This window comes from Ranitomeya imitator, chromosome 5, assembly GCF_032444005.1.
Source record: "Ranitomeya imitator isolate aRanImi1 chromosome 5, aRanImi1.pri, whole genome shotgun sequence".
NCBI classification, from domain to species: Eukaryota; Metazoa; Chordata; class Amphibia; order Anura; family Dendrobatidae; genus Ranitomeya; species Ranitomeya imitator.
This window is the reverse complement of record NC_091286.1, coordinates 576366957-576384737: the sequence shown is the minus strand read 5'-3', so window position 1 is coordinate 576384737 and position 17781 is coordinate 576366957. Positions and strand designations below refer to the sequence as shown.

The 17781-nt window shown below is 43.6% G+C and overlaps 1 protein-coding gene across 1 annotated transcript in view; it reads left to right on the top strand.

Moving 5' to 3' along the window:
* LOC138680763 (uncharacterized) overlaps positions 1–16629 on the top strand; it is a 179805-nt gene extending 163176 nt beyond the window's left edge. The window contains exons 3-4 of the mRNA XM_069768028.1: positions 8187–8466; positions 16559–16629. Of these exons, the coding sequence (XP_069624129.1) occupies positions 8187–8466; positions 16559–16629 (351 nt within the window). The remainder of the gene's footprint in view (positions 1–8186; positions 8467–16558) is intronic.
* The last annotated feature ends 1152 nt before the right edge of the window (positions 16630–17781 follow it).

Below are 17781 nucleotides of genomic sequence, written 5' to 3'. Positions count from 1 at the left end.
CCTACTGGCCTTCCATTTTTGAGCCACCCCAATATTCTTTTGAACCTCCCACCAGACATCCCCAAGTTTCTGTATGGCCTCCTCTAGTCCAGGGCACCCAGAACTCATCCTAGAAAATTCACGAAAATGAGGATGAAGCCATAATTGCAAAAAAGGAGAGATTCCAGTGGACTGATTGACCTGGCTGTTAAAGTAAAACGCGGCAAGAGGTAAATATGAAGACTAGTCTTCCTGCTGTGCGGTAATGAAACAAATTGACAGTTCCAGGAATCGTTTGATTGCAGTGATTGCCTCAAATGGTTGTGCAACAAAATATTAAGTTAAGGGTACCATCATTTCTGTCCAGGTCTTTTTCATGAGTTTTATCTTTTTTTAAATTCTGTGGAAGCATGGTTGAAAAGCAATGTCTGACTTTCATTTGTTTATTTTCATAGATCTTTTATTTATTAATACTTTTGTCAGATTCAAGTTATTTCTCTGATTGTTGTGGTTTTTTCTGTCATTAAACAAGGGGTACCAACAATTTTGACCACGTGTGTGCAAAGTAGTAATAAGAATTGATAAAGCAGTCTCAGAAACAATCCTTTGTGATGCAGTGGGGTGCTAGGGGGTGCTGGGTGTGCTCCTCGGGATATGCATGGAGGCGTTTCTGTGGTTATAATGGTGGTGAAACAGCATCTGGCAGAATTGTAAGTGGCCGATATGTGTCGCCAATCGAGTCTGCGTGGTAAGTCTGAAGTAATGTTGTTGTTCTGGGACCTGTAGTCCTACAAGTAAATTGTGTTGTTTGTATAGTTGTGAAGGGAAACTTACTGGGCTAGTTATGAGAGATGGATGGGTCGAACTAGCCACACACACACTCCCACCTGTGGGAGTGGTTACAACTTCATAATGTGACCAGGGTGTGGGTCACATGGTCTCTGAGTGTGGACCTGAATGGTCTATGCTGGAAGATCCTGGAGAGCCTATGTGTTGGGAGTGTCGTCTCCCTGACGAGCACATGGCGGCGCTTTGGACCTGGTGGCCTGGGGTGTTGGACAGATGTCCTGAATAGCACCCGGACATGCACATGCCTGTGTATTGGACGGTCCCCGGTACGGATGGACGTCCTGAATAGCGCACTGAGTAGCCTGTGTTGGAAGTCCTGGGAGTATGCTTCCTGAAGAGCACAACCTGTGTTGGATGTCCTGAGTGTAGGAGTCCTGAAGAGCACATGCCAGTGTGTTGGATGGTCCCAGGTGGGGTGGACGTCCTGAATAGCACACAGTGAGACTGTGGTCATGGACGGTCTGTGCTGGAAGATCCTGTGAGTGGAGTCTTCCTGGACCACTTGAGAGACCGTGGACCTGGACGATCTGTGTTGGGGAAGTTATCGACCTTCAGTGGCTCTGGACTAACTGATGTGTGCCTGACAGACAAGTTGCTGAACCCCCTAAGGCAGCTTCCCTGAGAGAGAGAGGACTGACAGGAGGTCAGCTTGTGGAGCAGGAGCTTCAGAAAGGTAACACCCTGGAAGGGGGGCTATCATAATGGCAGAGACGTATCTGCCAGTGGAACAGACTGCTGGTGCTTGGTGCACCCGTTGTGCAGTGCGTCAAACGCTAGCGTCGGAATCTCTGCCCGACGCATTGCGACGGGGAGATTCCGACGGTAGTGTGAAAGTAGCCTAAGGTCACAGTCACACTAGCAGTATTTGGTCAGTATTTTACATCATTATTGTAAGCTAGAACCAGGAGAGGGTGATAAATACAGTAGTTGTGCATATGTTTCTATTATACTTTTCCTCTGATTGTTCCACTCTTGATTTTGGCTGACAAGTACAGATGTAAAATACTGAACGTGTGAACGTAGAATAATACTGTAAAACCACTTTAAGCCTTCTTTAAATAAAATTATAAAACCACTTTAACTTTAACACAAGATCAAGGTCACAGTTTAAGGAAAAAGCAATAAAGCTTGATTCATGCCCAGGCTGCATGGTTTCATAGCCCATTGAGAAATGTTTGCATGACGGGACTTTATCAGTAGTAAATCATTTTCTAATGTAACAATGGAGTAGTAAAACTTGGTTAAAGTAGCACATACAGTGGGGAAAAAAGTATTTAATCAGCCACCAATTGTGCAAGTTTTGTTTTGTGAGAAGCACCTCCATTTTTTTGTTTTGTTTTTATGGCATTAAATTTTTAAAAAAAAATGACCGGACAACATGATTCTTCAGATCACTACTGTAATGTAAAAAAAAAATGTTGTATAGTAAAAGAAAAATTTGTTTCACAATTCTCTGAGATTGATAACGTTTTAATATTTACATTCATGGGTCTGAATTGCGAGCTGTCATTTTTTTATTGATCACATTTTGGGGTACTTTTTTTTTTTTGCATTTCTTGGAGGAATGGGTGGCCAGTGGCCACTGAAAATAACAATTCTGGTTGCTTGTCTTTTTGTCTTTTTTTGGCGTTTACCAAACAAGATAATTAATTTTATATTTTATTGATCTGACTTTTATGAGCTGAGCAATACCAAATATGTTTTGCTTTTTTACTGGGGGGGAGGGGGTTTAAACTTTTCAGTAAGTTTTTTATATAGAAAAAATAACAATCTTCTTTGAAGCCCGGCCAGACTGCATGGGCGTAAAAAGATGGTAATAAGGAGGGCCTTGAGTAGCCTTGATGGGACTGTAACGCTTGCTTTATGCAATTACGCCACTTAAATGCCACTGAGAATTATTGACAGTGGCATTTAAGTGGTTAGACCATAGTTAAAAAGCAATGATCAGAGCTATCGTCAATCACTGCAGTTAGAGACTGAGGGCACTTGCAGTGAAATAAGAGGGTTCAGCCTCATCCCATACTGGGAATGGGTGAAAGGGAACCTGTCACCTGAATTTGGCGGAACCGGTTTTGGGTCATATGGGCGGAGTTTACGGGTGTTTGATTAGTCTTTGCCCTGCTGCATACCTTCCTCATGTGCGGTCCCTGGTTGCCACTGTGGAAGCTGTCCGTGGGTTGTGAGGTCATTTGCAGCTGGTGCATGACTTTCCACGTGGGTCAGTGCATGCAGTTACAGCCTGGTGCCCTGAGCCTCAGTTCCTGTACTGTTTGTGCTGTAATGGTTTCTGTGAGTGCTAAGGGCGTGCGCAGCCACACCTCCACTGCTTTTATCAGGGTTAGGGTGTGTACTTGAAATGCTTTCCCCAGCCAATTGCTGAGGGGCAGCTCATATATAAAGTTCCCCTGCCCTATGGGCGGGGCCTGAGCTACTTACAAAGCTCCTGAACTTTGCTATGTGTGTTTGTGTTCCTGCACCTCTCCTGTCTATGTTTTGGTACCAAAGTCTTTGCCTTGATTCCTGTTTTGTCCTGTTCTGGCGCCTGTCCTGGAGGCGATATATCCAGGCCCGAATCCTTGTTCCTGTACCTGAACCTGTCTGAACTGTGTCTGCTGTGATTATGTTCCAGGAATCCCTCTGCATCTGGAGCCCCACTCCCAGTGACTTTGAGTCTCTTGAAACCGATGTTTCTGCTGAGCATCTACTACTCTGTGCTCTGACTACCATGCGGTATTAACCCCGTCTGGCTCACGTCCAGTACGGCGGTGCTTGCACCATCATGCTTGAGTTCCTTCCTAGGTCCGATGTCCAGAGCCTGACGACCGCAGTCTGGAACCTGATGACCGCTGCCTGGAACTTGGAGCCTGATGACTGGTGGTGCCTGTAGGTTGTGTCGGATGTCCAGAACCGAACGGCTCCTGTCTGATGTCTGCCGGTGACCCTGGGTCCATATGTCCTGATGTCCTGTCTGTACCCTGATGTCCTGCCTGTGTCCTGATGACTTCATGGACCCTGATGTCCTGATTTTTTCATGTGTTCTGATGTCTTACCTGCATCCTGATGACCTCGTGTTCCCTGATGTCCTTCCTGTGTTCAATGTCCTGATGTAACTGATGACCTGGACTGCCACGCCAGTGTCCCAGCTGATGACCTGGGCTGCCACGCCAGTGTCCCAGATGTCTATCCAGTATTCCTGTGTCCTGTTGCTCTGCCTGTGTCCTGACGTCCTGAGGTCTTTCCTGAGTCCAGATGTCCTGATGTCCTGTCTGTATTCTGATGTCTTGCCTGCGCCCTGATGTCCTCGTGTGCCCTGATGTCCTGCCTGGGTCCTGATGTCCCGCCTATGTGTGCCTTGGTGATCCATTGGTGCCTTGCGGTCCACTGGGTGGTAACCTTCTGGAGGTGTGGAATCGGGAGCCTGACATCGTCATGTTTTGTTTTTGTACTGTGTGACTTTACTTTAGTAAACTTTACTTTCTCTATACCTGAAGTTGTGCGGTTTACTCAAGTCCTACGTGTCTCTTTCCTTGTCCACATGCTCAGCTGCCACAGAACCCCGGTCTCTGCCCTCCCCTAGTTTGGGTAGGTCCGGATCCCCCTCTGCAGTTTAAAGGGTCCATATTTCGTCCCCGGGGGACACACGCCCCACGCCTTCTGAGGTTGGTCAGCTTGGGGGCGTCTATGGGCTGGGCCGCATCTGTGGCTGCATCTGATCGTGACATAAGCCTTTTTTGAATGTTCGCCTGTGAGGCAACACTGTGAGGCAACATTGCAAAGATGGATCAAATTGAGTGCGCTGCTGCACGTAGAGAAGCGAATCGCATACGGATGCGTAACCTGCTTCTTGATGAACAAAATTGTCGAAGAACTGCTGATGCAGCCCGACAGAGGGTGGCCAGAGCAAGAGAAACGAATGAAGTAACTGAATCACGTAGAGCATCTAATTCTGCACGACAACGAGCAACACGCAATGCACAAAGTGATACACATATTTCACAAAAGAGAACAAGATACCATAAGTGTCCAAAAAGCAAGAGCCATTCGACGACGGCAAGTTACATTTGCCGCTAGAGGACTTCTCAATCAAATTGATGAGACACGTATTGAAGAGCACTATGCTGGGGAACTGACATTTCAATGTCAGTTCTGCCAATCTAAAAATTTCAAAGACAAAATGGCGCAGGACAAAACAATCCCTTTGCTGCTGCAAGAGAGGGTGCATCCAATTATGTCCCATTCATATGGATGATCAATTAGTCAAGTTGGTGAAAGGAGAGCATCAGCATTCCAATACATTTATGGCTAATATAAGGCAATACAATAGCTTGCTTGCTTTGGCATCAATGGCAGCACAAGTAGCACCACCTTCTGGGCATGGTCCATACTGTTTTCGAATTCATGGACAAATTTACCACAGAACTGCCCCAATGCATCCCGCTGTGGGTAGCACTCCCAAGTTTGCCCAGATTTATATCTTGGACAGTGAAGAAGCATCAAGTACAAGAAGTCAAGCAAATAAAAAGTGCCTCCCAGCACTGCTATCATCTCTTGGAGAGTAAATGAAAGCAATTAACCCACTCACAAGAGCCTTCACAATAATGAGGGAATTTGAAATAGAGGAAGAGAGGATTGCTGAATTGCAAAATCGCGATCCACTCGAAATAACAATGTCAATTATAAATGACTACAATGATGACCAGAGACGCTACAATGCACCAAGGTGCAACAAAGTAGCTATAATTTATCAAAATGCAATGGGTGAACCAACATTTAATAGGGACATCAGAGTTCACCTCAAAAGTGAAAACCAAACTCTTCAAATCAGCTTTCTTCACAGAAAGTGTTATGCAATGACATATCCACTTCTATTCCCATATGGGGACAGTGGATGGACAATAAATTTGACAACTCCACTTGGCCTAAGTGTGCAACATCAAGGAATTGGTGACATTCATCTACCATCCATACCAGTGGATCAAGATCGACAAAAAAAAAAAAAATCACCCTGTTGCAGTACTATGCATACAGGCTTGCCATTCGTGACGAGTTCAATCCCCTTTTAAATGCTGGGAAGTTGACACAACAATTTATCATTGACAGTTACGTCAAAATTGAATCCGACAGGATCAAATATATAAAACAAAATCAAAAGGCATTACGCGTCAACAGTTATGCCAGCGTTATGGATCACATCCATAATGCTGCATTACACCAAGGGCTAAAAGCTGGGACACCAGTAATTTTACCGTCCACTTTCATTGGAAGCCCAAGAGCTATGCAGCAAAATTACCAAGACGCCATTACAATTGTCTGAAAATTCGGAAAGTCAGATCTTTTTGTTACTCTGACCTGTAACCCAAAGTGGAAAGAAATTACTGAAAACTTAGAACCATGGCAAAGGCCAGAGTTCAGACCATATTTGGTCGCACGAGTATTTAAAGTCAAACTCCAAGCCGTGCTTAACGAGATTTTGAAAAAAACACATTTTTGGCCATGTAGTTGCCTATGTGCATGTAATAGAATTTCAAAAGCGTGGACTATCACACACTATTAATCCTCGGAGAGGAAGATAAACCGAGGGACAAAGAAATAATTGACAAATAGGTCTCTGCTGAAATCCCAAATGAGACAGCAAATCCAAAACTGCATGAGGCAGTGATGAAGCACATGATTCATGGCCCATGTGGCGAAGATGAACCTGGTGCTATATGCATGACAGATGGTCAATGCGCAAAAAAATTCCCAAAGGAATTTAATACAGAGACAAACCCCAATGTTGATGGTTACCCACAGTACTGTCGACGCAATACTGGGAAACCAGACGAGGAACGCGAGAAATCGACAATAGATGGGTAGTTCCATATTTATTACTCAAGTACAATTGCCATATCAATGGTGAGATATGTGCTTCAATAAAAAGTATTAAATATCTTTTCAAATATATATACAAAGGACATGACTGTGCCAATATCAAGTTTGATACATTAACCTTGAATGAACCAGCCATGTACCTAGATTCTCAGTATATAAGCGCCCCTGAGGGCATTTGGAGAATTAAAAAATAAAAGGCTTGCTGTTCACCTTGAAAACAAGCAGCAAGTGTTTTTCGAAGATGGTAATGTGGATATAGTTATTTCAGACTGAAAAGCCTCTACTCTGCAGGCTAATTTTGAGCTAAACAGAGTTGACTATTCCGCCCTTCAGTATTTGTGCAGTGAAATCCCTGAACATTATGTCTGGGATAGAAAAGCTGTCCTAGAAGGATGGAAAAAACTACGGGCTCAAATTGGGAAAACAATTGCCTGAATGTATACAGTCTCTTTAATAGATGGTGAGCTGTATTACCTAAGACTCATTTTACTTCACGTAAGAGGAGCAAAGTCTTATGCTGACTTAAGGACTGTCAATGGAGTCGTACATGACATGTATAAAAATGCGTGCATTGATCTTCATCTTTTGGAAGATGGTTCCCAATGGGAAGATGGTATAACGGATGCAATCGCTTTCCAAATGCCCTACCAACTTTGAAAATTATTTGCTATAATTTGTGTATATGGGGAACCAGCTAAACCATTGGCAATATGGCAAAAATATAAAACCGAATTTATGGAGGATTACACCATGCGGTAAACTCCAGAAATTGCTGAGCAACTGGCTCTTTGTGATATTAATGAAGTGCTCTTAAGCAATAAAAAGTCCTGTGCTGACTACAGATTGCCAACTCTAGTAAATGTTCTAGATGAAATACTGAACCAACTGAATTATGCTGTAATAAAGCAGGAGGCTGAGCAATTGAAAGCTATGGTTAATGAAGCTAAGAAATCAGCTTTCGATGCAATTATGCAAGCAGTCAATGTGGCATCACAGCCAGACGACACTAGCTCACACTGTTTTTTTCTGGACGGCCCAGGAGGCAGTGGGAAGACATTTTTGTACAACTGCTTACACAAGACACTACAAGCAGAAAAGAAGTCTTCTTTGCTCAGTAGCATCCACTGGATTGGCAGCTACATTACTACAAAATGGTAGCACCTACCATTCCAAGTTAGGCCTTGGAATTACAACAAAGGAGATCACAGCGTCAAAAATTAAGCCAACCTCACTTCAAGCAAAGGAGCTTAGGGAGTCATCTGTCGTTATTTGGGACAAAGTAATAATGACTCCCTGTTTTAATATGAACGCTGTGGATAATTTGTTCCAAGACATATGTGGAAAAAAAGACCGTTTGGTGGAAAAGTTTTCATAAACGGTGGTGACTTTGTCAAACCCTACCAATAGGGGAAGGTGGAAAAAGAGTCCAAATTGTACAGTCCACCATTAAATACTCAAAATCCTGGAATCAGTTTTCACGGTTCCAGTTACAACAGAATGTGAGAACGTCTCAAGACGAAGTTGAGTGCAACTCATGGTTACTGAAACTTGGCAATGGAGAGTTGTCAAATCTATATGGTCTACCAGAAGATGCAATTGAAGTCCCAAATTCTTTTATTGAAGAGGGTGATTTAATTACAGCTATTTTTGGCGACTCAATTGAGATTACCGATGCAACGGTAGAAGCAATTGCCAATAAAGCAATTCTTACGCCATTGAATGATGACGTTCACGCCATGAACAACAAAATTCTTAGTCAAGTTCAAGGTGAACACTCAACATATCGCTAAGTCGACACAATTGCAGAAGATTAGGGTGTGATTCTCACAGATTACCCTGTAGAGTTTCTTAACTCTTTGAATCCCACTGGGCGGGGGACATGACCAGACACCGGGAATGTAAGTATGTAGTGTTTGTTTTTTTACATTTACAACGGTAACCAGGGTAAACATCAGGTTACTAAGCGTGGCCCTGCGCTTAGTAACCCGATATTTACCCTGGTTACCAGTGAAGACATCGCTGGATCAGCGTCACACACGCCGATTCAGCGATGTCAGCGGGAGATCCAGCGATAAAATAAAGTGCTGGACTTTTCCCAGCGACCAACGATCTCCCAGCAGGGGCCTGATCGTTGGTCGCTGTCACACATAAAGATTTCGTTAACGATATCGTGGCTACGTCACAAAAAGCAACGATATCGTTAACGATATCATTCAGTGTGACGGTACCTTAACTCTGCAGTCTGCGGACCAAACATTGGTCATGGGTAGTGCCTTGGGGGCAGATTCCAAGTGCGCTCAACCATGTGAAATAGCTTACACTCCAGAACATTGAGGAATAGCGCTATCGGATAGCTCTACCCGTTCATTTCCTTTAGGTATATTGCTATGGGAAAGCTCTACCCGTTCACTTTCTTCGTGGATAGCCCTACCCAAACATTATTAACTACAGAGCTTTTTCATACACAAGGTAGGAGTGGCAGGAGAGGTACACCAGGTATTTATGTTTGCTATTAGTCTGCACATACACCAGTCTGTTGTGTGGGTACACCCCATTGCGTGGTTCGTTCAACAGCGCACGCGCGAAGGGCGCGCAATCATTTGTTATTATCTGTAGGTACTTTATGGTCTACAATTAAATGGTAGCATATAATCTTAATAACTTGTAGGGGGTATTACTTTTGCGGTGCATTTCCATTTCATATGAGTTGGCAAGATAAAAATTTAGACTCCATTGTAAAAATTTTATTAATTTACCATATCACACCATGATGATTCCTTTCTGTACCGAATCGCTGAGGTTTCACATTGGTGAGGATGTAGAGAACCAATATCTTACACAAGACATAACACATAGTGAAACCAATGCACAGTGAAGTCATACAAATGTCACTTGCACTAGGGGATTTTATGGCCATAGGTCGGTCAACTAATTGACCACACTTATTCACATGGAGCTCCACAAGGAAAAATGGGAAATAACAAGGGATAAATTTACAAATTCACTTAAGCTGTTAAACGCGTTAATAAATTACATAGGATTGGTTTCATCGGCCCCTCACTCGTATGATACACTTAACATGTTATTCTGATGTCATGATTAATTTACATTATAGGGCATCTGTCAGTAGGATCAGCTCTTCTAAGCTAACTATATGGGCATGCAGGTCTTAGAAAGTTGAATAAAAGGATACTTTCTTAATATGTACGTGAGCTATTAAGATCTATGGGAGGGACATAGATCTCACTGAGAATCCACAGCTAACTTTATATGAAAGGGGGTGTTACCAGTAAGACATGTAATGAGTAATGACTGACAGTCTGCTCTCCTGATCTACATGTCTCACACTGGTATCACCCGCTTTCATTTAAAATAATCTCCGGAGGCAGATTCTCAGGGAGATCTATGTCTGGCATATAGGTCTTAAAAGCTCATTTACATGTTGAGAAAAATGTGGATTTCTCTGGAATAAGTGAGTCGCCTGCCAGGGCCGTGAGGTACTCGGTACCGAGTACTTAAGGGGATGTGTCACGGCGGTGATCCGGTCCGTGGACTTGGGTGCCCATGTTAAAGGGATATTGATTAAAGTTTATGTTCGTGACGCCACCTGTGGTATTCGGTCAGTAGGGACCTACGCTGCTAAAAGGGTCCTCTGGGGTGATGGTATAGCAGCTAGATGGTATAACTTCCCACAGGTGAAGTAGGTCACCAGGTCTCCCGATGTATAGGTGAAGATGGTGAATGGTGCAATGAAGAACGAGGACTGTTATGAAAGGTAATTCAGTACCACAATGGACATAGAGGTCAGCGCACATACAGTGACCTGGCAATAACCCAAAAAACAAGAACGAGCTCTGAGACGTGGAAACTCTGTTGACCGCAATCCCTAATCCTCTCCAACCACACTAAAGGCAGCTGTGGATTGCGCCTAACACTCCCTATGCAACTCGGCACGGCCTGAGAAACTAGCTAGCCTGAAGATAGAAAATAAGCCTACCTTGCCTCAGAGAAATACCCCAAAGGAAAAGGCAGCCCCCACATATAATGACTGTGAGTTAAGATGAAAAGACAAACGTAGAGATGAAATAGATCCAGCAAAGTGAGGCCCAACTTTCTGAACAGAGCGAGGATAGGAAAGGTAACTTTGCGGTCAACACATAACCCTACAAAAACCACGCAAAGGGGGCAAAAAGACCCTCCGTACCGAACTAACGGCACGGAGGTACACCCTCTGCGTCCCAGAGCTTCCAGCAAGCAGAAAAAAACAAATTGACAAGCTGGACAGAAAAAAACAGCAAACAAATAGCAAAGAGTAACTTAGCTATGCAGAGCAGCAGGCCACAGGAACGATTCAGGAGGAAACAGGTCCAATACTAGAACATAGACTGGAGGCCAGGATCAAAGCACTAGGTGGAATTAAATAGAGCAGCACCTAACGACTTCACCACCTCACCTGAGGAAGGAAACTCAGAAGCCGCAGTACCACTTTCCTCCACCAACGGAAGCTCACAGAGAGAACTGTTATGAAAGGCAATTCAGTATCACAATGGACATGGAGGTCAGAGCACACACAGTGATCTGACAATAACCCAAAATAACAGAACGAGCTCTGAGACGTGGGAACTCTGCAGACCGCAATCCCTGATCCTCTCCAAACACAACTAGAGGCAGCCGTGGATTGCGCCTAACGCTCCCTATGCAACTCGGCACAGCCTGAGAAACTAACTAGCCTGAAGATAGAAAAATAAGCCTACCTTGCCTCAGAGAAATACCCCAAAGGAAAAGGCAGCCCCCCACATATAATGACTGTGAGTAAGATGAAAAGACAAACGTAGGGATGAAATAGATTCAGCAAAGTGAGGCCCGATATTCTAGACAGAACGAGGATAGGAAAGATAACTTTGCGGTCTACACAAAACCCTAAAGAAAACCACGCAAAGGGGCAAAAAGACCCTCCGTACCGAACTAACGGCACGGAGGTACACCCTTTGCGTCCCAGAGCTTCCAGCAAAACAAATAGACAAGCTGGACAGAAAAAACAGCAACAAATAGCAAAGAAGCACTTAGCTATGCAGAGCAGCAGGCCACAGGAATGATCCAGAGAAACACAAGTCCAACACTGGAACATTGACAGGAAGCATGGATCAAACCATTAGGTGGAGTTAAGTAGAGAAGCACCTAACGACCTCACCAGATCACCTGAGGGAGGAAACTCAGAAGCAGCAGTACCAGTTTCCTCCACAAATGGAAGCTCCCAGAGAGAATCAGCCGAAGTACCACTTGTGACCACAGGAGAGAGCTCTGCCACAGAATTCACAACAGTACCCCCCCTTGAGGAGGGGTCACCGAACCCTCACCAGAGCTCCCAGGACGACCAGGATGAGCCATATGAAAGGCAATTCAGTACCACAATGGACATAGAGGTCAGCGCACATACAGTGACCTGGCAATAACCCAAAAAACAAGAACGAGCTCTGAGACGTGGAAACTCTGTTGACCGCAATCCCTAATCCTCTCCAACCACACTAAAGGCAGCCGTGGATTGCGCCTAACACTCCCTATGCAACTCGGCACGGCCTGAGAAACTAGCTAGCCTGAAGATAGAAAATAAGCCTACCTTGCCTCAGAGAAATACCCCAAAGGAAAAGGCAGCCCCCACATATAATGACTGTGAGTTAAGATGAAAAGACAAACGTAGAGATGAAATAGATCCAGCAAAGTGAGGCCCAACTTTCTGAACAGAGCGAGGATAGGAAAGGTAACTTTGCGGTCAACACAAAACCCTACAAAAACCACGCAAAGGGGGCAAAAAGACCCTCCGTACTGAACTAACGGCACGGAGGTACACCCTTTGCGTCCCAGAGCTTCCAGCAAGCAGAAAAAAACAAATTGACAAGCTGGACAGAAAAAAACAGCAAACAAATAGCAAAGATGGAAACAGGAAGAGTAACTTAGCTATGCAGAGAAGCAGGCCACAGGAACGATCCAGGAGGAAACAGGTCCAATACTAGAACATAGACTGGAGGCCAGGATCAAAGCACTAGGTGGAGTTAAATAGAGCAGCACCTAACGACTTCACCACCTCACCTGAGGAAGGAAACTCAGAAGCCGCAGTAACACTTTCCTCCCCCAACGGAAGCTCACAGAGAGAACCAGCCGAAGTACCACTTGTGACCACAGGAGGGAGCTCTGCCACAGAATTCACAACAGAGGACACAGGTTTGCAGTCTCTTTACCTAGTTTACTGTAGGCTTCAGGCAACCGCAGTCCAGGGCACCAGATCACAGATACAAGCAGGGTCTGGCTGGATTGGAAGTGAATCCAGAGTCCCCTTTACCAGGTGGAGATGAAAGCCTTCCTCAAAGTGTGGTGGTGTTGTAGTCCTTTACTGACTATGGCTTCTGGTAAGGTCCTCACAGTTCCTCTCTGTCCTCCATATAGATTAGGACACAAACCCTTATGGCAGGTGACTAGAGCCTTTTTACAGGGTCTCTATCATGACCCGGGACCTATATGTCACTGTGTCTCCTGGGTGTAAAGGCGGACAGGTAACTTGAAGTTCAGCTGTCCTGCCGGCTTCAGCTATGCCCCTTAGAGTCTGGCACGGCCTCAGTCTTCTGGCTACCGGATTCTGCGAGAGAGGTAGCCAAATCACTGCTCTGCTCCCCTGGTGTCACTCTCCTGTGCCTTTTCTCCCCTGCACACTTTCCAGAAGCTATTTTGACATAAACCGACATATTTAGGACATCAATTAGTACCCAATACAGGAAGGATGTCCAAATAATTTCTGGACAGCATGACAACTCCCATTATCAATTAGACCTATAAAGAACACCGGAGTATAACACCCCAAAAGTATTTTACAATGTACACATAATAGTGAAAAACATATATAGCTTTATTAGAGAATACAAAACATCATAAAAAATCAGTAAAATGATGGATAGTTGGTGATGACACAATAAACAAACACAGCGGTACCATAGCAATCAATTTTAGCACTTAGTAGCAACATAAATTTTAATTTCTGACCTAAGTGTGAAAATCTAAACTGCACATCATGCAGAGAGAGATCTACCAAGCGCACACAGGGCCCCAGCGTTACCCCAAATAGATACAAAATATCAACTTGCCGGGCAGCGCTGAGCGCATAGGAGGAATATCTCATCTCTGTGTGAGAGCTGACACCACACAGCAGCGTCCATGATGTCAGTACTGACAGCAACATAGAGGAGCATCGCGCAGGGAATAAGTGATCGCTTTAGGAATATGATTGCGTTGTCCTGATGGTCTCCATGGAGACCCCCGACCCCAAAATTATCCTTCAGGGAAGGTGGCTTCCCAGTGCCTGCAGAGAGCAGGACCTGAGATACCTCGTTCCCTGTGTGTCAGTCGCTGCTCTGATGTTCTGCAGTGCAGATGCATTGCAGAACATCAGATCAGCAATCTGATGATAGTGTAATGTCCCATTCTGGGACAATGTAAAAAAGTAAAAATAATTAAAAAAAATTAAAAAGTGTAAAAATATTTTTTTTTTAAATCCCCAAATAAAGAAAAAAAAAGAAACAAATATTTTTCCAATAAATACATTTATTTATGTAAATAAAAAATAAACAATAAAAATACACATACTTGATATTGCCACGTCCGTAACGACCTGCTCTATAAAAGTGTCTCACTAATTAACTACTTCAGTGAACACCATAAAAAAATAAAATAAAAAACAAGTAAAAAAACAATGCTTTATCATCATACTGCCGAACAAAAAGTGCAATAAAACAAGATCAAAAAGATGAATGTAAATAATACTTCTGCAATGTCATCTTGTCCCCGAAGCTGCGCTACCTGGCGGCTTGAATTAAAATGAACTCTTCAGTGTGGGAAAATGGCAGCTGATTCATTTTAGTTCAGGCCGCAAGGGAGCGCAGCTTCGGTGACGTCACCGATATTCACTGAAGCTCCGCTCTCAGCATTTCATTCATTCATCACCAGTAGTTTACAGCTGGGAGCGGTTGAATTAGCAGCGCTCCCGGTTGTAATCTGTATATTCCCCTAGATATGGATTATTGCGTGGGACTGACTATGCCGGACAGGTTTGGTATATTGTTGGTTTATTTTTTTGACATTTTTTTCCAGGAGATTGAGGGCTTTGCTTTGAATGGCAGAGTAATAAGGATGGAAAAAATGTGTACATTGTTTTATTGCATTAAAAGACTTTTTTTCTAACTGTGTAGTGTGTTTAATTAACCCTTTAACTACTCTAGGATTAGTAATGGATAGGTGTCTTATTGACAATAGGAAGGTGACATTAACCCCTCATAACCCCACTTGCCAATGCTACAGGGCAAGTGGGAAGAACTAGGCAAACCTCCAGAATTGGAGCATCAAATAGATGCACCTTTTCCCGGCAGCTGTGGGCTGCTTTTTTAAGGCTGGGGGGACCCATATCCATGGCCCTTTACCATCCTGAGAATAGCAGCCCACACCTGTGAGTTTTGCCGGGTTGGTTGTAAAATATAGGGGGGACCCCACATCGGATTTTTCTTTTATTCATTCTCCTCTGCTCGCGCTGCTGCTCGCCGAGCAGGGGAGAACGGATAACAGCCGGTTTTAGCACCACAAGCAGGGGAAAAGCGCTTTCTGTAGCGCTGATTCCCGGCGGCCATCCGTGTGGTACTGATGCGGCACACCGGTGGCACACAGTTGCCACACATGTGCCACACAGATGTATGACATGGACACACGGACACAGATATCTCCGGTAGCGTGTTTACCAGTATATCAGGACGTGTGAAACCGGCCTAAGGGAAACTTGCTTGTTTCTGTGCCTGGATTAATTTTTCACTCAATTCATGAGTAAAATCTGTATTTAGTGAGGATAGATTTCCCCATTACTGACATAGGAAATGATAGCTGGTACGTTTAAAACTTGATGAAGAGTGGAAAGGGGAGGGAGAGGAGCTGGAGGCAGACACAGACATTCTGCTGCAAGTTCTTATGGAACCACAGTTACAGTTCTCCATAGAACTTTATGAGGACCAACTGTCACCTCCTATCTTAGTAATGGGAGAACCTGCATTCATGAAGATAGACTTCACTTGTGAATTGAGAATTTTGAGAATGAATGATCAGTCCAGATGGTGAAAAAGCATATTCCAAAGAATGAAAAAAAAGAATAAGAAATACAGAGATCTTTATTTCCAGCTCAAAAGACCCGCTGTGGCCAGATAATGGCTATAAGTTGATAATAAAATATTAATGCCCTTTTTTGTGGCAATTTTTTCAGTCTTGGTACACTTTTTGGCTCCATGATATTTTTCCAAAAGCAGCATGTTTTACACAATTTTTAGGCATTTTTCCACACACTTTTCAGTAAAAAAAAAAGAAAAGAAAACATTGGAACATATTGTTCAGTACACATATGAAACAAGCCGCACAAAAAAAGACTGTGAAAACGTACGAAAATCAACGTGTTTCTATAATCCAGAAAAAAATACCACAAAAAAAAGTATGGAGGAAGCGTAAAATAGTATTTAGATAGAAGCATTGATGTTACTCTTGGAGAGCTTTGGTTTCCGCCTTGGCACTCCCATATGAATCATATTTCTGCTATCTCCTTTTTATTTTAGTTATGAGGATTGATCTTGGATGAGTCTAATAATATCTGCAGCTTTTGCATGTTTTTTGAGGAATCATTTATGTTTTTCCAAATCTGCTTTGTTCTGAGTTAGGCCGGAGTCACACTACTGTAGAATACCAAATACCCTGTTTTTTACATCTTTTACTAGCGCTTGCGGATTACTGCGATTTTTTTCAAACTGAGTGTTTTTGGTTTTACTATTCTCTTTTGTGTCTCCAGGTTTCTTGGTGGTGTGTGAACATGTTCCTACAGACTTGTTCACTGTGCAAGTAGCCCATGTGTTCCTGTAGAATACGGCCGAGTATTATGCGAGAAAATATCGCATAGCACCCGGCCCAGTGTTAATCTATGGGGCAGTTCACATCACCGTTAATTTTCTCAGGCATATTCGACTTGCGTGTAAAATCGCAGCATGCTGTGATTGTATGCGTATATCGTCCAAGACTCGCCTATGCGTGCGAGAAAAAAAACGCACAGCACTCGGACCATGAGAGTGCTGTCCCATTTTTATGCACCGGTGTCCTTTGAAAAGCTGGCAATTCATGTGCCACATACAGTAAAATCACACTGACAGGTTAGAATAGAATAGATAGAATAGATATACAGTACACACATAGAATACATACATACAGTGCCTTACGAAAGTATTCGTCCCTCTGGAACTTTTCAACCTTTTCCCACATATCCTGCTTCAAACATATACATTTTTGGTGAAGAATCAACAACAAGTGGAACACAATTGTGAAGTTGAACGAAATTTATTGGTTATTTTAAATTTTTGTGGAAACTCAAAAACTGAAAAGCAGGGCGTGCAATATTATTCAGCCCCTTTAACTTAATACTTTGTTGCGCCACCTTTTGCTGCGATTACAGCTGCAAGTCGCTTGGGGTATGTCTCTATCAGTTTTACACATCGAGAGACTGAAATTCTTGTCCATTCTTCCTTGGCAAACAGATCGAGCTCAGTGAGGTTTGATGGAGATCGTTTGTGAACAGCAGTTTTCAGCTCTTTCCACAGATTCTCGATTGGATTGAGGTCTGGACTTGACTTGGCCATTCTAACACCTGGATACTTTTATTTGTGAACCACTCCATTGTAGATTTTGCTTTATGTTTGGGATCATTGTCTTGTTAGAAGACAAATCTCTGTCCCAGTCTCAGGTCTTTTGCAGACTCCAACAGGTTTTCTTCAGGAATGGTCCAGTATTTAGCTCCATCCATCTTCCCATCAATTTTAACCATCTTCCCTGTCCCTGCTGAAGAAAAGCAGGCCCAAACCATGATGGTGCCACCACCATGTTTGACAGTGGGGATGGTGTGTTCAGGGTGATGAGCTGTGTTGTCTTTGCACCAAACACATCGTTTGGCATTGTTGCCAAAAAGATTGATTTTGGTTTCATCTGACCAGAGCACCTTCTTCCGCATGTTTGGTGTGTATCCCA